The sequence below is a fragment of the Thunnus thynnus genome, chromosome 6 (assembly GCF_963924715.1).
Source record: "Thunnus thynnus chromosome 6, fThuThy2.1, whole genome shotgun sequence".
Lineage (NCBI taxonomy): Eukaryota > Metazoa > Chordata > Actinopteri > Scombriformes > Scombridae > Thunnus > Thunnus thynnus.
The window spans coordinates 35,384,166-35,409,082 of NC_089522.1; the positions used below are offsets into that span (position 1 = coordinate 35,384,166).

The 24,917-nt window shown below is 39.1% G+C and overlaps 2 protein-coding genes across 2 annotated transcripts in view; both read right to left on the minus strand.

Moving 5' to 3' along the window:
• The window catches only part of LOC137185221 (CMRF35-like molecule 9), a 46,365-nt gene extending 22,057 nt beyond the window's left edge, over positions 1 to 24,308 (minus strand). The window contains exons 1-6 of the mRNA XM_067593563.1: positions 24,222 to 24,308; positions 22,260 to 22,589; positions 21,722 to 21,910; positions 20,801 to 20,899; positions 19,995 to 20,032; positions 19,764 to 19,913 (exon numbers count right to left, since the gene is read on the minus strand). Coding sequence (XP_067449664.1) covers positions 19,764 to 19,913; positions 19,995 to 20,032; positions 20,801 to 20,899; positions 21,722 to 21,910; positions 22,260 to 22,589; positions 24,222 to 24,261 — 846 coding nt within the window. The 5' untranslated portion in view covers positions 24,262 to 24,308. The remainder of the gene's footprint in view (positions 1 to 19,763; positions 19,914 to 19,994; positions 20,033 to 20,800; positions 20,900 to 21,721; positions 21,911 to 22,259; positions 22,590 to 24,221) is intronic.
• LOC137185219 (NACHT, LRR and PYD domains-containing protein 12-like) lies at positions 208 to 8,626 on the minus strand. The gene is given in 5 exon segments (XM_067593562.1): positions 208 to 2,405; positions 3,557 to 3,730; positions 4,165 to 4,338; positions 4,820 to 4,993; positions 7,986 to 8,626. Coding segments are annotated over 5 exon segments (726 nt in total). The 5' UTR covers positions 8,177 to 8,626; the 3' UTR covers positions 208 to 2,392.
• Positions 24,309 to 24,917: the final 609 nt, after the last annotated feature.

Sequence of the window (24,917 nt, forward strand, 5' to 3'; positions counted from 1 at the left end):
CTCATGTAAATTGCATACTGGACCACGATTGGCTCCAAACTAGTTGTGATGTCAGAAATCCTGCTTGTAGGTACACATGTTAAACTGAGATTTAAGGTAAACTCAGAGAAACTTTCGCCCTTCAGCAGATGAATGTGAAAACAAACTCTGCACAAACATCATTCAGCACAGAGAACAATATCCAACTGTAGGAAAAAGAAGATACATGTTTCTGAGTAGAGGAGGACTTTTATATTCTGCATTTTCTGTATTTCTGTTTTATTTTTAGGTGTATTTTTAAGTGTCACAGTGTCATGTCAGCAGACTGGTTCAGACCTGAACAGCAGAGGGCAGCACATGCACACACACACACACACACACACACACACACACACACACACACACACACACACACACACACACCATAAACCTCATTAGTGTGTGTCTCTAATGTATCTCTTCATCAGCAGCACATAAAAGATGCAGAGTTAGCTCAAAGCTAATTTACATCAGCAGTCCCCCACAATCAAAACATACAACAGCACAACAACAAACAGTACAAAGCAAAAAACACACAGAACACACCATACAAAATACAAAATACAAAGCTACACACAACAGCACATCACATACACCCACAATGTCAATTTTTTTTTGAATACAGCAGATCAGGAAAACAACCAGTGGAACAAGAATGAAAGCACCAACAGTATCTTTTCATATTTATTCATAAAATAAAAATGACTGAATCATTGATCAATAATAAAAAACACTCCTAATACTCATTATAGTGTAGTTACTTCACCAGATGGCTAAATGCATACTGGTTTCTGCAAGTAATGCAATCTGTTACAGAATATACCGTATTTCGCTCGAATGACGCTCCGGCCTACTTTGTGTGAGATCACTGTCTCTTTCCACCTTTCAGGCCCCCTGGCACTGTAGACTAGTTGGGATGTGAGGGATGGTGAATCGTTTCAGTCAGGAGGGAAGCACTTGTTTTACAGATTTTTAGTGCCATTTGTTGTTGAGAATGTATACTTACACAGATATTTAAAATTCTAGACCTCAAATAAAAGACGACCCCACTTTTCAGGCTAATTTTCAGGAAAAAAACCCTGTCTTATATTACCAATTACCAATACAGTAATAATAGACTCCTAAAATATGAACATAAAAATACAGAGGAAAAATGAACAAGTATAAAGAAATATAAACTAGTACTAATTAGAATGATACATGCAGGCTGCCTTCTGCATTCTGACACCAACCTCCAAGATACAATATGGAAATTAACAGCTATTCAGTGTGGATCTAACAATGACACTAAAGTTTGGAGTTCATACCTTTGTATTATTTTCACAAGTTATTCATATTTTATTTATTTATAAAAGCTGCTCTAATTAATATTTTACCTTAACAATGGATCAAAAGATGACAAGTATGTGAGAGGAGTCGTTCATAATAACAAACTTACAGATGATTTTCACCTGAATTATCTTTTATTTAGTTCGGGTTTCGGCAATAACTCGATCAGTTTGACAGATATAATATTACACTAATAACAATGATACTTGAGTTTGCAGTCTATACTTTTGACTACCTTTTTTCTTGTTACTTTTTGTCAAACAACACAAAATTATTAAACTTTTCTGATATTCACTGTGAGAAAAATCCAAACAAATCAGTTAAGAAACCTCAGTGAAGCTTTGATGCAATCCTCACTCTCTAGAGGTTTTATCATCTTGTTTCTGTGTTATAAATGATTGCTTATGTATTAAACTATGAGTGAAAAGTCTAGATTTATCTAGCATTTTGGTGGTAATAACCAGAACTTTAGAGAGGTAACTTTATACATGCAGGCTGGATGCTGCTTTTTAATGTCAACTTCCCCAACTGTTTATAGAGATATATTGTGGAAATGTACTACAATTCTACATTATTCCACAGAGTGAATCTGAAAGCAATGAAGTTATTAAAGCAGGTCATTTAATTTACTGTAAATTAAGATATGTGTTGTCACAAACCAAACTTATCTACAGAATCACTTTGGTTTTAGATGATCTGAATGGATCAAAAAAGAAAGAGATTTGGAGGGTGGAGGAGTGTCTGTGTCTATCAGATCCAGAGGAACACAGAGAGATAATTGTGGACTTGACATTGTATCTGACAGCGGAGCTGTTCTCAGATCAGTTCAGACTGCAGCACTGAGAGTCATCTCCACTTCCTCTGATTCCTGTCAGTCACTGCTGGATGAAGCTCTCCTCTCCACTCTACCTCCCAGTAACATGGCCCAGTCAGAGCCTCTCTACACACAGCAGCTGCTGCTGCTTCAGCCTCTCTGGATCATCAGGATACAGCTGATCTTCTCACAACACACAGCTCTGGATGTTCACTCACACTCTTACAGAGATCACCACTTCCAGCTGATGAGAGAAGAAGAAACAACAGAGGTCACAAATCAGTGTTTAGTGAGACTCATTTCATCCGTCAGTCAGTGATGCAGCACATCCAGGATAGAGAGCAGCAGGGACTTCAGTCCTGTTCAGACCAGAGGTGGAACTGCTGTGCAGCATAGCCAGCTTCCTTTAGCAGGTAGCCAGTTCTCATGTTAATGTGTTGGAGTGAACACACTGAGCTCCAAGCTCACAGACCTGCAAAGAATTTTGGCATCAAGTCTGTTTACTCTGCAGATTTCACTGAAGTACACAGAAGAAAAATACTGCTCATGAACACATGAATACTGAGTCATGAACACATACTGATGGATTTACTGTTGATACATGTGAACTGTTATAAAAGTTTAAAAGCTACAGAGTTTCTGTGGGATTTGAAGATCTTTCCTGCTGTTAAATCATCACATGAAAATCAGTCAGAGCTCTCAGCTAAACATCTGCTGTGATTCCTGGACTTCAGCAGAGTTTCTGGTCTGTATAAAGACCACATGGTCACTAAACATAATGATGGCTCTGTGAAATCAGAGCCAGTGATTTGCAGGCTTCAGTCAGACTGATCTTAGAGCTCTGACAAAGATGAACTGATCAATTCTTTAATGTTGAAATGAGAGATCAAACACCTCATATCAGATTTGATGGTACAACAGTTTGATGATGAGGACCACTGTCTCTATCTAAACCAGCTTTATTTCCTGCAGACATGAACACAATAACACTTGTCCTCAGATCAACTCAAACACATGATCACAATAAGCTTCTGGCTTGTTGGGTCTCTGTAAATTAAAGAGTACGGTCTTGACCTGCTCTATGTGAAAAGTGCCTTGAGATGACTTCTGTTGTGATATGGCGCTATATAAATAAAGATTGATTGATTGATTGATTGATTGATCTGATTAGCTGACTGTTCTCTCTCTCTCTCTCTCTCTCTCTCTCTCTCTCTCTCTCTCTCTCTGTCTTTCTGTCCAATCCTGAAGCCTGTCACCATTGTCCTCTCACAGCTTCACTGAGGAAAGCAGCCAGGTTGGAGGTTTGAGGTTCACCAGGAAATACTGGATATTTGCTTTGATACTAACTGTGTTTAATACAATACTGAAACCAGCACAGACTGACTCTCTACTGACCTCAGAATCTCCAGTCTACATTGTGGACTCTCCTTAAGATCAGACAGCAGCTTCATGTCTGAATCCTGCAGATTGTTGTCAGTCAACTCCAGCTCTCTCAGATGACAGGGGTTGGACTTCAGAGCTGAGGCCAGAGAAGCACAGCTGATCTCTGACAAACTGCAGTCCCTCAATCTGAATAGAATAGAGGACAATGTTCCTGCTTGAAATCATTCAGTTTTTCATAATCTGCTCAGAGCTGAAGAAGTTTAGAATGTAGAAGTTTAGAAAATGGAAACTCTGAACACCTGAACCCATCAGGATGCAGGTTAAGATACAAACAATGAAAAAAAGCTCTCATTAATATTAATGACAACATGCTGCTACTTCAATAAAGACAACTCTGCAGCCCCACCAGTGACGCCATCTATACAATATCATGTTTGCAGCAAAAATGCAAATAGACTAAAACGTCACATTTATATTTTTTCAAATCTGTGCAAAACAGCTGAGCAAAAATAATAAAAGACCTGCATCACTTGCAAGGGCTTCATCATTATGCACATTTAAAAAGCATAAATCCCAAGTACAATACTGCTGAAACCAGCATGGACTGACTCTCCACTGACCTCAGAGTCTCCAGGCTACATTGTGGACTCTCCAGAAAATCACACAGCAGCTTCACTCCTGAATCCTGCAGCTTGTTGAGACTCAACTGCAGCTCTCTCAGATGGGAGGGGTTGGACTTCAGAGCTGAGGCCAGAGAAGCACAGCTGATCTCTGACAACCTGCAGTCCCTCAATCTAAATAAAGAATACATGATGTCACTTTAGAAGAAAATGTTCCTGCTTGAAATCATTCAATGTTTCATAATCTGTTCAGAGCTGAAGACAGTTTAGAATGTTGCATTTATGTTAAACACAAACAGTGAAAAAGAGCTCTCATTAATATTAATGACAACTTCCTGCTTCTTCAACAAAGATGTATTGACTTCACCTTTTAAACTTTGCAGTTCCACCACCGACTCCATGTATACAAACTCATATTATGCAGCCAACCACAAGTAAAAAACCAACAGAAATTTATTTCAGATTCTACTCAACAACCAAAAGTTTACAAAGATACCAAATATGTCAGGATAAATTTTGGGAAAATAGGAAAATAGGCTTTACCATTAAGGTACTCATTGTGATTCAGCATAATATCAGCTTTATGTCTGCAGTTTAGTGTCACCACAACTTTCACATATTAATCTCAGCAAAGAGGTAAAAAATGGTGTCTGACCCTAGAGTCTTCATTCTACAGTGTGGACTCTCCAGAAAATCACACAGCAGCTTCACTCCTGAATCCTGCAACTTGTTTCCTCTCAGCTATAGCTCTCTCAGATGGGAGGGGTTGGACCTCAAAGCTGAGGCCAGAGAAGCACAGCTGATCTCTGACAAAATGCAGAGACTCAATCTGAATAAAGAATAAATGATGCCACTTCAGAAGACAAAGTTCATGCTTGAAATAATCTGTTCAAAGCTGAAGGTTTAGAATGTAGAATTTTAGAAAATTGACACTCCAAACACCTGAACCTGAGTTAAATACAAGCAGTGAAAAAGAGCTCTCATCAGTATTAATAACAACATGCTGCTACTTCAGCAAAGATGTAGTGACTTCACCTCTTAAACTCTGCAGCTCCATCAGTGACTCCATCTATACAAACTCATGTTGTGCAGCCAAACACAAGTAAAAATAAGACTAAAACATGACACATCTATATTTTTCACAGTCTACATATGCAAAACAGTTGAGCAAGAAAAATAAAAGACCTGCATCACTTGCAAGGGCTTCATCATTATGCACATTTAAAAAACATAAATGCTATCCCATAAAGCAATATATGGACTGTCAGTATGGGCAGAAATATGTGTCACTAGAAACTGAATTTGACTCATTTATATTTGCATTTCAATCACTCAACTTGAATAATTGCATTACAGAAACTGAATTTGAATCACATAATTTGAATTTCTATTGTTTAACTTGAATAATTGCATTGAAAAACTGAATCTGAATAGTGTATTTTGAAATTGAATTTATTAGTTTGGAACTAAATTATTTAATTAATAATTAATTAATAAGCTTGACACTGAACACTGATGTGTGTCTCGGTAAACTGAAATTGAATTGCAAGAGCTGTATTTGGATTGTGAAAACTGAATGTAGATGTATAAAGAATATTGAATTTTCAGCAAGGATCAAATACAGTTTCAGAGCAACTGAATTCAATTTCATAATATTACATTCAATTTCAAATTTATTGGAGTACAGTTCCAAATTAATAAATTCAAATTCAAAATATATTGTTTAGATTCTGTTTTTAATGCAATTATTCAAGTTAAACAATACAAATTCAAATTATATGATTCAAATTCAGTTTTTCACTGCAATTATTAAAGTTGAGCAATTCAAATTAAAATATAAATGATTCCAATTTAGTTTCTAGTGACACATATTTCTGCCTATATGTCAGTACATGCTAATTCAACTCTATCACTTTGAGCACAAACAGCAGAAACTGAAAGTCTGCTCCTTAGTTAATCTGCTGTGTTTGTATTTGTGTTAACAAGACATTAGTCTGATACCTGTAGACAGCTGCCGGCTGGCGTTAGCTCCCCAGTAGGTAGAGACAGACTGAATGTAGTAAATTCTGCACACTGTTCATTCCACATCCAGAGTTTCACATCTTGCAGTCAGAGATAAATTCTCGTTAACAAACACAAACCGAGCACTCAAATCAGTGTGTGGAGTCTTTCCTCTTGTAGATGTGATCTCTAGATCCCCTATGAGATGGCCAGAGTCGGTAGACCATCCTGAGTCACGACAGTCCTGTAAACTGTGTCGCGTCCACAGACTGAAACTAATCACATCACGGTTTACGGGACTCTCGTGACTCAAGGCAGCTAATATAGCAGCTAGCAACAACATTACTTTTTAGCTTAAAATAAGATTTTTTTGCGTGTCGTAATACCTCGATTTCCACAAAGTCGACATTTTACACATCATGCTGCTCTAACTGAACCATTTACAAAAAGTTACCACTGCATACATGCAACACAGTGCACATGTACACATGTTTACTCAGAAAAGGCACAAATGTAAAGATTAATCTCTGGATTTCAGGAATTGTTTATTGATCATTCAAATAAGAATCGCAATTGATCGGAAAATCTATTAATCTATTAAATATTTGGATGTGCATGACAGATGACAAGCCAGTCTCGCGGCAGTTTGTAAAATAGTCAAGAAAATTAATTTATCGATTCGTGTACTTGGACAAGATTTTTCCATTTATTTTTCTTGACAGTCAGCAGGACTTTCAAAGTTTCATGACTGCAGCCTGTTTTTTTCCGTCAGTTGAGACTTGGGAGCACAGAGGCTGTATTGTTTTTTCTCATTTGATATAATTTTTTTAAATTATAACTGCTACATCACTGAACATTTTATCACAAGATTTTATCCTTTATTTTAATTTTACCAGTCCAGTGGGCAGACCGGAGAAGACGCGCTGCGTTTTTATTGTCCAGCCCTAAAGTTTAGAAGATGGAAGCTCCAAACACCTGAACCCAACAGGATGCAGGTTAAAAACTGTCAAATACAAAAGACAAAAAACAGAGTTTAAGAGGTTCAGAGTGAATTATCCAATGTAGGATTTTTTTGTTATATGAAGGTTTTAAATGTGCAGCTCAACATTGCTCTGACACAGTCAATGGACTAAACCACTGAAGAAGAAAATAGACTTTTCCATTAGGCTGCATTCACACCAAATCAGGCGGTGCGGCGAAAACACCAGTTGTTTCATTCACTTGAATGGGGGTAGTGCAGCTCGGCTGCAGCCGTTTTGGCCGCTGTGGCGCCGCACCGGACTGTGGCCGGAAAGTTGAGCCAGAGTCAACTTTTGGAGAAACACAACCCGACGTCACTGCGGCTGAAGGCTGCAGTGGCCATTCACAGCAGGAGATCAGACTGACAAGAGTTGTAAACACTGCCATGAGGGTGGACAAAGATGTTACTAGGATGAGGGGAGGACATTTTTCTTCGCTTGATGACGTTAGTAAAGTTAGACTTTGCTGTCGGCTTCCCGACACATTTTAAAAAAGACGAGAGAAAGAGAGAGAGAAAGCGGCTATGGTCGAGCTAGAGAGTGAATGAAGAGAGGGAAAAAAGATTATTCTCTGATTGTTTCACAGCAGTTACATTGTAGAGCACAAATAAACATGCCCACAAACCCACACACCTCTGGTCGACCCTGCGGCTGTACGCCGCACCGCCTGATTTGGTGTGAATGCAGCCTTAAGATACTCAGTGTGGATCAGCATAATATCAGATTTAAATCTGCAGTTTAGTGTCACCACAACTTTTATATCATATTAATCTCAGCACAGAACTTAAAGCGGTGTCTGACCTCAGAGTCTCCAGTCTACAGTGTGGACTCTCCAGAAAATCAGACAGCTGCTTCACTCCTGAATCCTGCAGCTTATTGTTAATCAACTCCAGCATTCTCAGATGGGAGGGATTGGACTTCAGAGCTGAGGCCAGAGAAGCACAGCTGACTTCTGACAACCTGCAGCACCAGAATCTGAATAAAGAATACATGACATACCCGACCACTTAAATCAATTAAATCCAAAGTAAACAAAAGAAGAGTCATTCATAAAAATCGAATAAAAATTTAAACCACTACTGCAATAGCACAACAAAATAAGATAATTAAATGTGGACTCTTGAACATTAGATCTCTGTCATCTAACGCCGTATTAGTGAACGATTTAATCTCAGATCATCATATTGATTTTTTTTGTCTTACTGAAACCTGGCTGTGTCATGAAGAATATGTCAGCCTAAATGAATCCACTCCCCCCAGTCATATTAATACTCACATTCCTCGAGATACTGGCGGAGGAGGTGGAGTTGCAGCCATTTTCAACTCAAGCCTAATCATCAACCCTAGACCTAAATTTAATTATAACTCATTCAAAAGCCTTGTTCTTAATATCTCTCACCCAATGTGGAAAACTTTACAGCCAGTTCCATATGTTATAATGAACCATCCTGCTGGTCTGTACTCTGAATTCTGAGTTTTTATCAAATTTAGTCCTTAGTACAGATAAAGTAATTATAGTAGGTGATTTTAATATTCATGTGGACGTCGATAATGATAGTTTCAGCACTGCGTTTATCTCATTATTAGACTCAATTGGCTTCTCTCAGTGTGTAAATAATCCCACTCACTGTCTTAACCACACCCTCGACCTTGTTCTGACTTATGGGATTGAAATTGAACATTTAATAATTTTTCCACAAATTCGTATTTTATCAGATCATTTTTTAATACCTTTTGAATTCCTATTACTGGATTACACACCATTAGACAAAAATGTCTTCACTAGATGTCTATCTGATAGTGCTGTAGCTAAATTTTAGGAAGCAATTCCATCAGTACTGAATTCAATGCCATGTCTCAATACTACAGAGGACTCTTATGTTAACTTTAGTCCCTCCCAAATTGATAATCTTGTTGATAGTGCTGCAGGCTCATTACGAATAACACTCGACTCTATCGCCCCCTTAAAAAGGAAGATAATAAAACATAAGAGGTTAGCTCCATGGTATAACTCCCAAACCCGCAAATTAAAGCAAACATCGCAAAAATTGGAGAGGATTTGGCGTTCCACCAAAGTGGAAGAATCTCGCTTAGTCTGGCAAGATTAGTCTTAAAACATATAGGAAGACAGAAGTAGTAATGACTTTATGAGCTTCTTTAATGATAAAATTCTAACTATTAGAGGCAAAATTCATCACCTCCTGCCCTCAACAGGCACCAATTTCTCCCCAAACACGGGAATCTTAGAAACAGCTGTAAATCCTGACATATATTTGGACTGTTTTTCTCGAATCGACTGTTCTGAACTAACTTCAATGATTTGTTCAGCTAAACCATCAAACTGGTTGCTTAACGAAGCCTTACCCTTAGTTAGCACTTCTTTACTAGATATGATCAATCTGTCTTTAGTAACAGGCTAAGTACCACAGTCCTTTAAAGTAGCTGTAATTAAACCTCTTCTTAAGAAGCCTACTCTTGATTCAGGCATTTTAGCCAATTATAGACCTATAGATTTAGAGCGCATCACAGCACAGAGACAGCACTGGTGAAAGTCACAAATGACCTCCTAACTGCATCGGACAAAGGATTTGTCTCCATTCTTGTCCTGCTAGATCTTAGTGCCGCATTCGACACAACTGACCATCACATCCTTTTGCAGAGACTGGAACATTTAATTGGCATTAAAGGAACTGCATTAAGCTGGTTTCAGTCCTATTTATCACACCGACTTCAGTTTGTACATGTTAATGATGAATCCTCCATGAAGGCAAAAGTTAGACACAGAGTTCCACAAGGTTCTGTACTTGGACCAATACTATTCACCTTGTATATGCTTCCTTTAGGAAATACTCCATAAATTTTCATTGTTATGCAGATGATACCCAATTATATTTATCAATGAAGCCTGATGAAACCAATCAGTTAAACAAACTCCAAACATGCCTTAAGGACATAAAGACCTGGATGACCTCCAATTTTCTACTACTAAACTCAGATAAAACTGAAGTTATTGTGCTTGGCCCTAAACACCTTAGAAACACATTATCTAATGATATAGCTACTCTGGATGGCATTACCCTGGCCTCCAACACCACCATAAGGAATCTGTGAGTTATCATTGATAAGGATATGTCCTTTAACTCCCACATAAATCAAATTTCAAAGACTGCCTTTTTTCACTTACGTAATATCGCAAAAATCAGGCACATCTTGTCCCAAAAAGATGCAGAAACACTAGTCCACACATTTGTTACTTCTAGGCTGGATTATTGCAATTCCTTACTATCAGGCTGCCCTAACAAGTCTCTAAAGACTCTCCAGCTGGTCCAAAATGCAGCTGCATGTGCACTGACTAAAACTAGAGAGATCACATTTCTCCCATTTTAGCTTTGCTACATTGGCTTCCTGTAAAATCTAGTATAGAATTTAAAATCCTTCTCCTAACTTACAAAGCCCTTAATGGTCAGGCACAATCATATCTTGAAGAGCTCATAGTACCGTATTATCCCACTAGAACACTGCGCTCCCAGAATGCAGGCTTACTGGTGGTTCCTACAGTATTTAAAAGTAGAATGGGAGGCAGAGCCATCAGCTATCAGGCTCCTCTCCTGTGGAACCATCTTCCAGATTCGGTCAGGGGTGCAGACACCCTCTCTATGTTTAAGAGTAGGCTTAAAACTTTCCTTTTTGATAAAGCTTATAGTTAGGGCGGACCAGGCTCACCTTGGATCAGCCCTTAGTTATGTTGCTATAGGCCTAGACTGGTGGGGGACTTCCCATGATGCACTGAGCTCCTCTCTCCTCCTCCCCCTCTCCATCTGCATGCATTCATGTAACATCAATGCATGTCACTAAGTTTGCTTCTTCCCTGGAGTTTTTTGTGCTTTCTCATCTCACAGGAAACCCTGGGTTGCAGGCCAAGCCTTCGCGGGCCTTCGCAGTCCTGTTGGCAGTTCCCCAGTCCCAGTTGAACACAATAATGGACGTAGCCACTGTGACGTCACCCATTGGTTTATGGACTCTTATTTTGAAGCTTTGAGTTTGCCATTTTTACCGTCGTCATCTGGGACTTTTGGAACCTGAAGTGATGAGAAGTGACCATACTTGGATGAGAGGGTGGAGCTGACCCTAATCTAGCTGCTAGCTTGGTTAGCATAGTGCATCCCACAGACAATGACCCTGCGTCTGCTCAGGCATTGAGATCATAATGCTATACTGAAAGGTGCCTGTAAGACAATGAAACATGTCCCCGTCCGGGTTGCTGGCAAAACCCTGCATTTTTATGCTGAGTGCAATGTTCATACAAGCCAGCGGTGAAAGCATTCTCCTGCATGCAGATGACTCTACGTGAGAAGGGCGTCACATCCTCCCTGATTTACCTCACCACTTTCAAGGTCACTCTGAGCGGTGAACAGTGTTAGTTTATAAAGACATGGAGGAGTTCTTACGAGGGTCTCGGCAGGGGGACAGAGGGAACATCAAAGCACCAGCCACAGTCCATCTTGGATTCTTGGAGCCAGAAGTGATGAGAATTGTGGAACTGACCCTAACGCTAGCTGCTAGCTTGGTTAGCATGGAGCATTTACAGTCTATAGTTAACTGTGATAACGTTAATGCTAATTTTCACTGGTGAAAAATGGGCTTAAAACCATTGTACATAAAATATACGTATGTGTACATGAAAAAAATGTTTAAGGAAGTTAAAGATGATCTTGCAAGTTGGACCAAGCTGCCTGCTTCTTTACAGACTCACATATCTGCAATTAAAATGAATGTTCAGCCCTGCATGATTCAGCTCTCTCCCCCAGTGGACTACCAGGTTTGGATGGATAAACTAGTGAGTAAATATATTTGGGATAACATCTGTAATTCAAATGATCAGTACTGCTGAGATCCAAAGATCAGGGCGGACTTTAAAAGTTACCATCAGTCCTTTCAGCTACGTCCTGTCATGGCTTGGCTTGACGAATGCTCTTTAGTCTCATGGAGCTTTTTAGAGGAAAATCTCATGAACCCTACGAGATTAGAGGACTGGTCAGTATGAAACTGTAAGAGATCTTTGTGTTTTGTCAATAATTTCACAGCTGAGGTTAACAACATGTTGCAGTCGGTTCTGTAAACCAGCAGTTAAAATACTTTCAATAAAAGGAATAAAACATCAATATTCTATCTAAAGGAGTTTAGTTTGCAGCTCAGACGCTGTTGAGCCCTTTTCACATCTGTACTGTCACTAAATCTCAATCTGTCATCAAACACAGTTCCCAAATATTTGTAGGTCTGGACGAGTTCAACACTTACTGAAGTCATGAATGACTGTTGGAACTGTCTGTGTGTTTTAAAAAAGATCTCATCTCCTCATCATGATGAACCTGAACCTCTTTAGACAGGAAGTGACTGCTGCTCCAGCAGTAATACTGCAGGAAGGTCTGTCCACCATAGTGAGTCATTTTACAGCCAGTATGTATCAAATTCAAAGTGTCTGACTCTGGTGCCTCCTAGTGGTCGTATTGAAAAAGACACTGAACACACAGAGAACTTTAACATTTGATTCAAGTTGTTTTGAACCTGCAGCTTTTTAATCTGAGCTGCTTCTTTGTACCGTTTCCTGTTTGACATCACATGTTGCATCACATGTTTTCTGGCCTGTAATCATTACGTGTTGCTTTATAATGTGATATTTATGAGAAGCTTTTAATGAAGTTTATCAAAAAGCTTTAAGGCAGAGCGCTGAAGTCGGCTTGTTTCAGCTGATTGGTCTCAGCTGTTTTCAACATGCTTCACAATCACTGACTCATCCTCAGCTGTGTGGCTGGTAACATCCAATCAGAACAAGCCTGACCCCTGAACCCGTTCATTAAGATGAACAGCGTGGTCGTTACACCCTGACGCTGTCACACTTCACTCTGCTGATTGTGCTCTTGCTGCTGCAGCTCACAGGTTTTCTGTCCATCACTGTCTCTCTGACAACTTCAGCTTCAATAACTAAACATTAAATAACAACAAAAACCAACAGTCAAGTCATACAAGACTGAAGCTCATGTTTCATTTTAGTTTAAATGTTATTGTTGTCATGACAGCAGCATGTAGAGGATGTAAAACACCTTCAGTTTTATACTTGACAGTAAACATGTCTTTCACATGATGTAGATGTATTTTGTATATGTGACAAGTCATAAAAATCTCTAGGCTCATATTTCACAAGGATTTCTAAATTCTTTCATTTCTTTTATTAGACCAGAGCAAAGAAAGAGTTTTATCATTAAGTTCCTCACAGTTAATAAACATTTTAACCCATTTCTGTCTTCCTCCTCCTCCTCCTCTTCCTCCTCTGTCTCAGTGCTCCTCTTGCCTCTGGTTGTTCTGTATGTGAGTCTGTGGTTGTTCTGCTGCTCCTCTATAAACTGAATCAGGAAGTCAGACGGCAGAAACATGGAGGTGACTTTCTTGAACTCTTTCTGTGTGTGTTTGTTCCTCCTGAGTGTCCCAGATGCAGCAGCTGCTACACCGTCACACAGATGAAAAGGACCACATGACAGACTAAGGGTGCATCCCAAGTCTCTTAAATTGCATCCACGTTTCCCTCACTTGCGTCTTAGTCCCTCCCACCGTGGACGCAGGAGAGACGCAAGGAAACCAAGCGAGGAGAGGAAACAAGGAAGTGTGTTTTAAGAGACATGAGACGTCCTCTCCTCTGAAGCGTCATGTGAAGCGACGTCCGTTTCTGATGACGGCGACAGCTGATCACAGCTGGATCAGCTGATCACAGCTGGATCAGCTGTCAGTCGGCTTTAACAGCTGTAGAAGTTTTGTGTCTGCACACATGTGCACTGTGTTAATACTAATAAAGGTTCACAGTTATCACCGCTAGAGCAGCTGTTTCCTCTCTGCAGCTGTTTCCTGTTTAACAAACACCTAAATAAAAACCTGCATTCTGTATTTATACTGTGTCCTGCTCAGACACACAGGAACCATTTCTATGCGCGGAATGCGTTTATACTATTTATTGATTATTTGTATCTGTATCTTTTGATAATCCTGATAGTGAATTCATCATTCAATAATCCAGAATATGATCAGAGTGTCTCCTGAACACTGGGAAATATGTATTTGGCTAAATGTTTCAGGGAAAATGGAAATGATGTAACTCATATCAAACCCGACGTTCAGGAATTTTCAGCCTCACATGTGACTGAATGTAAATGACGATAAATGATGTAAAATATAAATGTGTTGAACTGTTATTATGGATGAAATTAAAGTCAGGAAGAGTCTGTCTGTCAGCAAGAAACAGTTTAATGGAGGAAATAACATCATGAAAAGAAAAATCTTTCTAATACATGAAGAAAGTTGTTAATGGTTCTTTTGTTGATCAGACCGACAATTAATAGATTTTAACGATGATGAATCAGAAAACAAGTAAAGCATAAAACTTGGGAGTGAAACATTTAAATTGAATCTATAATCTGTCTCCACTTCGGTGTGAAACTGCAGTGATGTATCAGATCAGTCTGATCAGCTGCAGCGTCCAATCAATAACTGATATCCAATAAGGGGGCGTGTCGGCTGGTAAAAGAATTCCATGAAGGCTGCTCTCATGTTTCCTCGCTCCTCGCTCCTCCGAGCAAAATAAGAGACTTGGGAGTCGTCAAAATGGCGCATCAGGAACAACGTCCGGTTCAGGCGAGCAGCGAGGAGACATAAAATAAGAGACTTGAGACGCACCCTAAAGCTGCGTTCATTTATCTTTGTCTGCAGGAGAGGAAGTGGAGTCACAACAGAAGACAGTGCTTTGTTGAAGTGAGCACAGCGCCCTCTGCTGCCACCAGTGGTAGTTACAGAACACTGGTGCATTTAATTCTGTAGATATCTGAGCAGAAGAACTGCAGTGATTAGTCCGTTAATTAATTTGACGATTGACAGAAAATTAATCTGCAACTAAATGTGACATTTCTGTTTTCAGCTATTCAAATGTAAGGATCTGATGCCTCTGATGTGTTTGTCACAAATAATAATAAACTGGATCTTTGGGTTTTGGGCTGTTGGTCAGACACAACAACACATTTGAAGACGTCACATTGGACTGTTAGAAAATATCTCAGCCAAGTTTTCTCTATTTTCTGACATTATAGAGAAAATAATTCATGTGAATACTTGATGTTTTTTACTCCACTGCATTTATTTGACAGCTTTAGTTACTTTTCAGATTCAAATTTTACATAAAATAACATAATGATGAGATTATAAACCACATATGCCTCATCAAAGATTAAACCTGCGGCTCCCAAACTTTTTGGCTTGTGGTATTTTTCAAAAGCTCAGCAATGCAATTTTACTTATATATGTATATATGTGTGTACATGTATGAATAAACACAAAGGGAAATAAAATAGTTAATAAAAGAAAAAAAGAAGCCAAAATGCACAACATTCTCATCCAAAGTGTCACAGAATCACATCATCAATGGAAAAACAGGAATGGGAATTTTACTTCCAGAAGCAGGATGGTTTGAAACTGCTTCTCTCACTTCACAACTCTATTATTGCAGAGAATATTACAATGAGGACGTGTTTTAGAGGCCTGTGTCTTGTACTGACCTACATCTTCACAGTCAGGTGTCCATATGAGGTACATAAAGAGAGATTTGATGCTAAAAAGACGTGGACGGGTGTCGGGAAGCTTCATATAAGCTTCAGATAAACTCACAAAAACATTTATGCACAAAATGAAAAAGTGAATGTATCTTTTGACCTTCAATGAATACAGATTGACATCTAAACACTTTCATTTGTGTCGTCTGTGTGAATGTAGAGCAGTTTGCTCTTAATCCCTGCTGATCCTGCAGGTGGAGACTGGACCCGACTTCTTCTAGACGACAGAGAACTGAAAATAAAATCAACAACTTCAGCAAGGTGACAAGAATGACATCACACCTGAAACAGCCCACCAGGTAATCTGTTATAATAAACCCATCATCTCCCAAGCAGTGATTGTGTAGTCAGGGATTAGCAGCTGTAACTAAGCATTAAAAAGGTCTGAGACGCTTTGGATTCCTTCACATGCCAAAGCAGTTTGCATGAGGAACTATTAGGGCGACATTCAGAGTCCACAGAGTTTGAAGGGTTTGTAACTTTTTTATTGTCTTTCCAAAACCTCAAGAGCAAAAGTATCAGGAAGGGACTGAACGTGTGTTTGTCCAACTGACTAGTTTACTGCTAACAGAACCTGAGTACTTTTGAGACCAGAGTTAGCATCATCAGCTAACTACATTACTTTGTGGGGTAACAGGTGACTTATTCAGGAGTTCATGGTAGCAAAACTAGGCCAAAACACGCCTTTCCCATAGAGGCATGTTTCGTCTCCTAGTTGACAGCATCAGACAGCGTAATTCAGCTGTGCTCTGATTGGTCCAGTCTGAGAGCAGGTTGACTCTCAGCCATGCTGATCAAATGTGTTTGTTTTTACATAAAGATCCCTGTTAGGTCAAAACGTTGCTCTGTTAAATTCAGTTTGCTGGGACTGAGATCATCTGAGCCTTAAAGGACCACTCTGATGGTTTTACAGTCAGGCCAGTAAATCCTATGTGCCTACATTACTTACATTACCTGCAGCCATTTTAATGAAAGTGTTGCTGTCAGTTTTAAATGAGTTGTTCAGTCCTGTCAAGGGTCATTTGGTTTTAGATCATTTTAGTGCGCTATTAAAATCAACTCACAGAGCCTTGAAACTTGCACAACATAGATAATTGACATAATAAGATACTTAAAGGATCATTCTGCTGATTTTCTATATTTGGGTGACATGTTCCTTCATCATGAAGAGTTTAGTCATGTTAGTTTGTTTAGAAACGGCTCCAAAGACTAATGACAGCATCATGTTTTCAGTCTCCAGAGAGTAGTTCTGTGTCTGTCCTATCAGAACTACTTGTAGGCAGAATATCTGCCCTGCTAACTGATCCAACATTGAACTACAGAAGTAATGTACAGTATATGTCCACCATGGATAAAAGATTTGTTTACCAGGAAAATCACAGTAAATTGAATTATAAATGTGGACGTGTGTTTTGCACAATTCTGCCAGTTATTACAAAAGCCAAAATGTGGCTGCATGTTCATCAGCTTTGGCATTGATTCTACAGTCTCTGAACTCTACTGGAGGGATGAGCATCATTCTTCAAAAAAACATCATTCCTTAATCTCTCGTAGGTGTTCAGTTGGGTTGAGATCCTGAAGTCATAGCATATGATTCACATCATTTAATACTCATTCAGTGACCCCTCGTGTCCTGTGACTTGCTCTCATCGTGGGAAAAAGTTTTTTTCAATTTTTTCAAAATTTTATCAATGATGTCTTCACATGCTCCATTTCTCATGTAAGTTTCAACACAGTCTGAAGACTTCCTCCTCTAAATAACGGACGCTCGTGGCTTGTTATCGAGAAATGATCACAATCTGGTACAGTTCCTGCAGCAGGTTACTTACTTCTCTCTGTGAACAAAAACTGTTTGATTATATATGTTTTTCATTAAACACACTATTAAGGGAAACACTTTTGGTTAAATAATTTTTGGCATAGAGAGTAACTTATTATATAATGATGCATAATACAGACCAACTCTGTAAAAGAGCACAATCTTGCTAAATGTGAGTTCACTAAGGCCATGTGACCTTTCTAAGGTGTTTAAGCCAACTGGAACATTTAATTGGCATTAAAGGAACTGCATTAAGCTGGTTTAAGTCCTATTTATCAGACCGATTTCAGTTTGTACATGTTAATGATGAATCCTCCGTGAAGGCAAAAGTTAGACACGGAGTTCCACAAGGTTCTGTACTTGGACCAATACTATTCACCTTGTATATGCTTCCTTTAGGTAATATTATTAGGAAGCACTCCATAAATGTTCAGTGTTATGCAGATGACACCCAATTAAATTTATCAATGATGCCAGATGAACCCAATCAGTTAAACAAACTCCAAGCATGCCTTAACGACATAAAGACCTGGATGACCTGCAATTTTCTGCTACTAAACTCAGATAAAACTGAAGTTATTGTGTTTGGCCCTAAACACCTCAGAAACACATTATCTAATGATATAGCTACTCTGGATGGCATTACCCTGGCCTCCAGCACCACCATAAGGAATCTGTGAGTTATCTTTGATCAGGATATGTCCATTAACTCCCACATAAATCAAATTTCAAGGACTGCCTTTTTTCACTTACGTAATATCACAAAAATCAGGCACATCCTGTCCCTAAAAGATGCAGAAAAGCTAGTCCACGCATTTGTTACTTCTAGGCTGGATTATTGTAATTCCTTATTATCAGGCTGCCCTAACAAGTCTCTAAAGACTCTCCAGCTGGTCCAGAATGCAGCTGCACGTGTTCTGACTAAAACTAGAAAAAGAGATCACATTTCTCCCATTTTAGCTTTACTACATTAGCTTCCTGTAAAATCTAGAATAGAATTTAAAATCCTTCTCCTAACTTACAAAGCCCTTAATGGTCAGGCACCATCATATCTTGAAGAGCTCATAGTACCGTATTATCCCACTAGAACACTGTGCTCCCAGTATGCAGCTTACTGGTGGTTCCTACAGTATTTAAAAGTAGAATGGGAGGCAGAGCCTTCAGCTATCAGGCTCCTCTCCTGTGGATCCATCTTCCAGATTGGGTCCAGGGTGCAGACACCCTCTCTATGTTTAAGAGTAGGCTTAAGACTTTCCTTTTTGATAAAGCTTATAGTTAGGGCCGACCAGGCTCGCCTTGGATCAGCCCTTAGTTATGCTGCTATAGGCCTAGACTGCTGGGGGACTTCCCATGATGCACTGAGCTCCTCTCTCCTCCTCCTCCTCTCCATCTGTATGCATTCATGTAACATCAATGCATGTCACTAACTTTGCTTCTTCCCCGGAGTTTTTTGTGCTTTCTCATCTTACAGGAACCCCTGGGTTCTGGGCCGAGCCTTCGCGGTCCTTCACAGTCCTGATGGCATCCTTCCCTGTCTATTGATGCTTATGCTTGTTGTTGTTGTTATGATTGTTGTTATTCTGTCCCCCCCCCACGCCCCCTTTCTCTCTCTCAACCCAACCGGTCAAAGCAGATGGCCGCCCACCAAGAGTCTGCTTGAGGTTTCTACCCGTTAAAGGGGAGTTTTTCCTTACCACAGTCGCCAAGTGCTGCTCATGGGGGAATTGTTGGGTCTCTGTAAATTAAAGAGTACGGTCTTGACCTGCTCTATGTGAAAAGTGCCTTGAGATGACTTTTGTTGTGATATGGCGCTATATAAATAAAAATTGATTGATTGATTTATTGATTTTGACATGCTGACAGGTGTAACCGGAGGTTGTTTTCCACCTGTACTGATTTATCTGAGTAACTTCTAATTAAAACCTGTGATTCTCTTTATATCTGAGATATAACCTACACATATCTCTGTATATCAGAGATATAACTTATACACGTCTCTTTGTGAAATGTGTGAAAATCAAACTATTACCATGTTGAGTTTTTTAAAGGATTCAGTCTAAAGCTTCTGTTTTTTGAGCTCAAAGATAAAATGCTGCCACAGTTATTTCTTACTTTGTGCTGAGAACTGGCTGCAGTGGTCAAGCTGTGGTCGCTGGTGGTTTCAGTTGGTTTGGTGAAGTTGGCGTAGACGCTAGCTGAAGACGCTTCAGGAGGAGATCTGCTCCGTCTGTCCTCTCTGATCTCCTCGTTCACTCGGTTGGCCTGCAGCAGGAGAGGAGGCGCTTGGTTTGCATTAATATCAGATAATGATGCTCAGATTTCACAAATTGACCTCAAACTCACCTCTGTGACAGACGTCAACTCTGTATCTGCAGAAGCATCTGAAAGAACAAACATCCGTCTCAGTCAGAGAGAGAAGAACTAAACATGTAGTTTCATTTCTAGTTTTAGTCCAAAACTGTCAGCAGAAGCCAAAACTGATGTTCAAAGCTGTTCAGATGATTTATTACTCTGCACCAGACTGAAAAGCAGTCACAGCAGGAGTCTCTGCACGACATTCACATCCAGCACCAGAGACCATATATGAACAGAGACAGAGGTCGTGATCTCTGCCTCATACACCACCAGCTGTAATCTCACCACCGAGGTCCTGACACCACAACAGGTTTCATTTCCTGTAAACGTCTGTGGAACAAAGGCAAACGTTTTGGGAATAGCTGAGTTAGAGGAGCTTGCCTTTGGAATATTTGCCATAACTAAAGCTAACGTTCAGGAAATAAAGAGGAAAACACTTATTCCAGCTCTGTGACACGATGCAAACAAAGAAAACAAGTTTCTCAGAACTGCTGCAGCAGCCGTTAGATTCATTTGACAGAGAAGGAACCTCTAGGTTGTTTAAAGTCTTTTTAAGCATCACGTTGGTTGTTTAAAGTCTTTTAAAACATCATGTTGGTTGTTTAAAGTCTTTTTAAGCATCATGTTGGTTGTTTTAAATTTTGTTTGTTGTTTGTTTTTTCTGTTAGACAGCATGATCCATGGTCTTACTAAAATCAGCTAAAATCATGTTTTCCTCACAAGAAGAAACCATCGTCCTGTCTAAAGAGTACAGTGTGACTGTAAATGGTGTCATGTGTTTCCTGTTGTCTTACCTTTATTATTATTGGTCCTCCTCATGCAGAATATCAGCAAACCCAGTGAAACCAGGACAACCATGATGGTCAGAGCCACGCGCACATACAGCTCCACACCTGTGACAGGTTGAGTGGTAGAATAAGTTTGTTTCACACGAACATTTCTGGGTTCAATATGCAACTCTGTCGCCTAGAAATTACGTTCATATACGACTAAACTGACAGCAGATATGTTTTGTCATAAACATTAGATTACATTCGATAACACAACGTCACTGGGAAACAGTTTAGTCTCATATAAACATAATTTCTGGGTTGCAAAATGACGTAGTGTCATTCTGAGCAGTAGTTGTATATGTGGAGCCACAAATGACTCATGAAATGCTGTCAAAATAGTTGTAACTCCTGGATAACTGTACAGTTACCAGTCAAATATGCAAATCATTATAATCAAATAACCAAATAATATGTTACCTATGCATTAATGCACTGCATACAGTATACAGCGCATATATATATATATATATATATCATCATAACTTCACTGTTTCTGGATCTGATGTGAGCCAGTATTAATATTATTTATAACTTTATACATATATATGAATACATGATTATCATTATATAACAATCTACACAGGTTTCATATTTCACTCTTTCATCTTGCATCAGATCCTGTAGTTCAATGGTCTCCTACACTCTTCATATAGAAAACTCACGTCCTGCTCACTTCTGGCTTCTGTTTGATCAGATTTCACCCTTCAAAGTTCTTGTTCTTAAAGGGTTTATTTCTTCTGTCTTTCTGGAAAACTGAAAAGATGATACAAATGATCATCATCCAGTGAGGCTTTGAGCTTTGTATGAACTCCAAGTTCTCACTCAGCTGTGACTGAGAGTCGCCATTAGAAAGAGAAATAACCTTTGAACATGTAAATGTACCTAAAGGTGCAGGTGGTGCAGGTGGTGAAGGTGGTGAAGGTGGTGCAAGTGGTGCAGGTGGTGCAGGTGGTGCAGGTGGTGCAGGTGGTGCAGTTGGTCTGTCAGTCTGCTGCTGGTGAGACTGCTCTGTGGTTTCAGGGGAGGATGATGAAGGTGTGAAGCTTCCTGGTGGAGCGGAGGCTGATGGGACTGAAGTGGTCGGAGCCGTGAACAATAAAACATCAGATACTGATACACAGAAATCTTGTTTGAGAAAACTAAAACAAAACATTTTAATCATAATAATAATAATGCAGATAAGAATGCAGAAGTAAACAAGGTGATTGGTTCATTAATACTGTTTTACACTGTAGTGCATCTTTGCTTGAGTCACTGAGTTTATCAGGTTTTAAAGGAGCAGTTATCAACGTACAAAGTGATGAAAATATCATGTTTTAGACCAAATACTGAATATTGAGGTTATGTGAAACATCATCAGTGGTCAGTAAACAGTTACAGTTTTCTTCAGGAAGAATATTTTCATAACTTAGAAACTCACCATCTGAGACTCTGATCTCAAACTCTGAAAATCCATCATCTAACAGAGTTCTTTCCAAACCACATCTGTACCGTCCTGAGTCAGACTTGGTCAGCTGTGAGATGCTCACATACAGAATTGTAGAATATACTGGATAAAATCCTTCCTTATATTCAAGGCTGTATCTGCCACTCTGAGCTCTGACATCAGTTGTTTCAATGAGAACGTTTCCTTCTTCACATTCTTCTTTACAAAAGAACTTTTTGTTTCCAGAGAGGTTGAAGTTGCAGGCGACTGTGATGTTTCCTCCTTCAGTTCCTTCATGAACAGGGATTACTGCATTGATGAGGCCTGTTGGAAAGAAGAACAATCAACAGTTACTGTCTGTATCTCCTGTAAGATGCTGCAGTCTGATCACAATATTTCCTGCTTCACATGTTTACAGAACCACAGAGTCACACTGGGAGCTGCCCAGTTCAACCAGTCTCACATTCTGCTCATAACTTGATTTGACTCAGTTTCACTTTGATGCTCCCAAAAGAAGAAAGAAATCTACTTTGCAAATGTAGATGTTTCCGTCAGGATCAATAAAGTTTCTATCTATATATGCTGTAATGAACTCATTAAAATACATCTGTGATCTGCTGCTGCGTTATGAAGCATCCAGACTCTCAGGTGGTCTGGATCAGGTCTGCTTTCTGTCCTCAGAGTCCAAACTAAACCTGGAGAAGCAGCTTCAGGTTTTATGCTCCACATATCTGAACTCAAGTTCTGCTGCAGATCTCAGTTCTTTTACATCAAGACTGAAGACTTTTCTGTTTGTTGGCTTTTATTCAATTCAATTTAGTTTTTTAATCATCTCACACTAAACATTTATTTATTAATAGTATTATTCTTATTTATACATTTATTTAACTCCATAAATGTGCCTTTTGACAATGTTTCCTTTACATTTTGTCTTTTATGTTTTATTATAAAGAACTTTGAGTTGCTGTAGAAATAAACATGTCAACAAGAATGAAACCAACTGAAACCTTCACACAGACTCTGGTGCAAAGAATGAGATTATTTCTGAAGTCCAGACTTCAGCCACAGACCAGCAGCTCATGTGTGTCTGTAGATTTCAACATGTTCATGTCTTCACTGTTTGTTCCTATTGAACAGAACAGACAGCTGACTGAACTGATCTACAGTCAGTTAAACTTATACAGCGTTTACTGTATTTGTGAGACTCTCAGCTGTTCCAGTTGCTGCAGTTGCTTTTCTATGTGCAGCTGTAGTTAGTGATCAGCTCCTACTCTCTCCTCACTGAAACAGGCATTAAAATCACACTTTGATCTTTAAACTGCTTTGCTGAAATCAGGCAAAACAAATATTATCTCAAGTATTCTGTGACGGCAGGTGAAATGAGAAAGATATTAAAAAGTTTGCATTTTCTAAAATATTGTAGTTTGAAAAATGATTTTTAGGTTTATAAAGTTCATAAAGCTGTTTCTGGTCTAACAGGGTTAACTGATGTTTCACACTTTGTTGTTTTCACACTTTGTTGGTTTCACACTTTGTTGGTTTCACACTTTGTTGTTTTCACACTTTGTTGGTTTCACACTTTGTTGGTTTCAGCCTGACGGCAGATTTACTGTGGTTGTGACGCTCAGGTTTCTTCTTCTTTTTGAAAGATAGTTTGAGAATCTTTTTTTAGGCAAATTCTTAAAATGAGACAGAAACAAACGTGACTTACAAACTGTCAACTGGCCAATGATAACAAAACTTAACATTATGATTTATGGTTAGTTGTTCCTTGGTTTTACCAGGTGAAGTCAGCTGGAAGTAACTGAAGAAGTCGTCATTTCATATTAAAGTGACTGATCACCATGTTAACCACAGAAACCACTGACAGATAATAGTGAAAAAAGTTCAGACTGACTGTAAATAAAGAAATAAACTGATTTGTTAAAGAAAGAGAGAAATACAGAGTGAACTCACTGAGGAGGAAGAAGCAGATCAGACTGTGTCGGACTTTCATGTTGAAGCTCTGATGGTTTAATGCTGCTTCTCTTCCTCCTTCACTGACAAACTCACTCACTTCTCTAAATGATGGAGTTCCTCCTCCAACCACAACTCACAGCCTCTGAGACTCTGTAGCAGACTTCATATTGCTCAGATCATACCTTTTAATATTGTCTGTGGCTGTAATAATGCAATTTTCTCTGTCATGTACACCACACAGTCTCTATATTATCTCCATTTTTCATCACTGGGATGGCTGCCCTTTTGCTGATACTGTGAGAAACAGCTCAAGCAGTGTGTTTCAGTTCTCGTTCCCTTCCTGTTATGAGCTCATTAACCTGCAGTTCATCTCTAGTAGGATGTTGTGAGACTGACCTCTCAGCCCTGCATGCATCAGATGTTTGAAAGTAAAATGTAAAACTGCAAATAAATCACAAGAGTGTTGGGACGGGCAGTAGTGCGTTTGGTTATTAGCAATAATTAATAATTATCATAGATAATTATGAATTATGAAAATAAGATATTGTTAACCTTAATCAATAATTCGGGCACCAACTGTTGGATCTGTGAGGAACACAGTTGATTATTTGCAATAATTATCAATTATCAAGGACAATTAACTAATTATGACAATAGAATTATTAATATGAATTAACGAATATGGGGCACCAC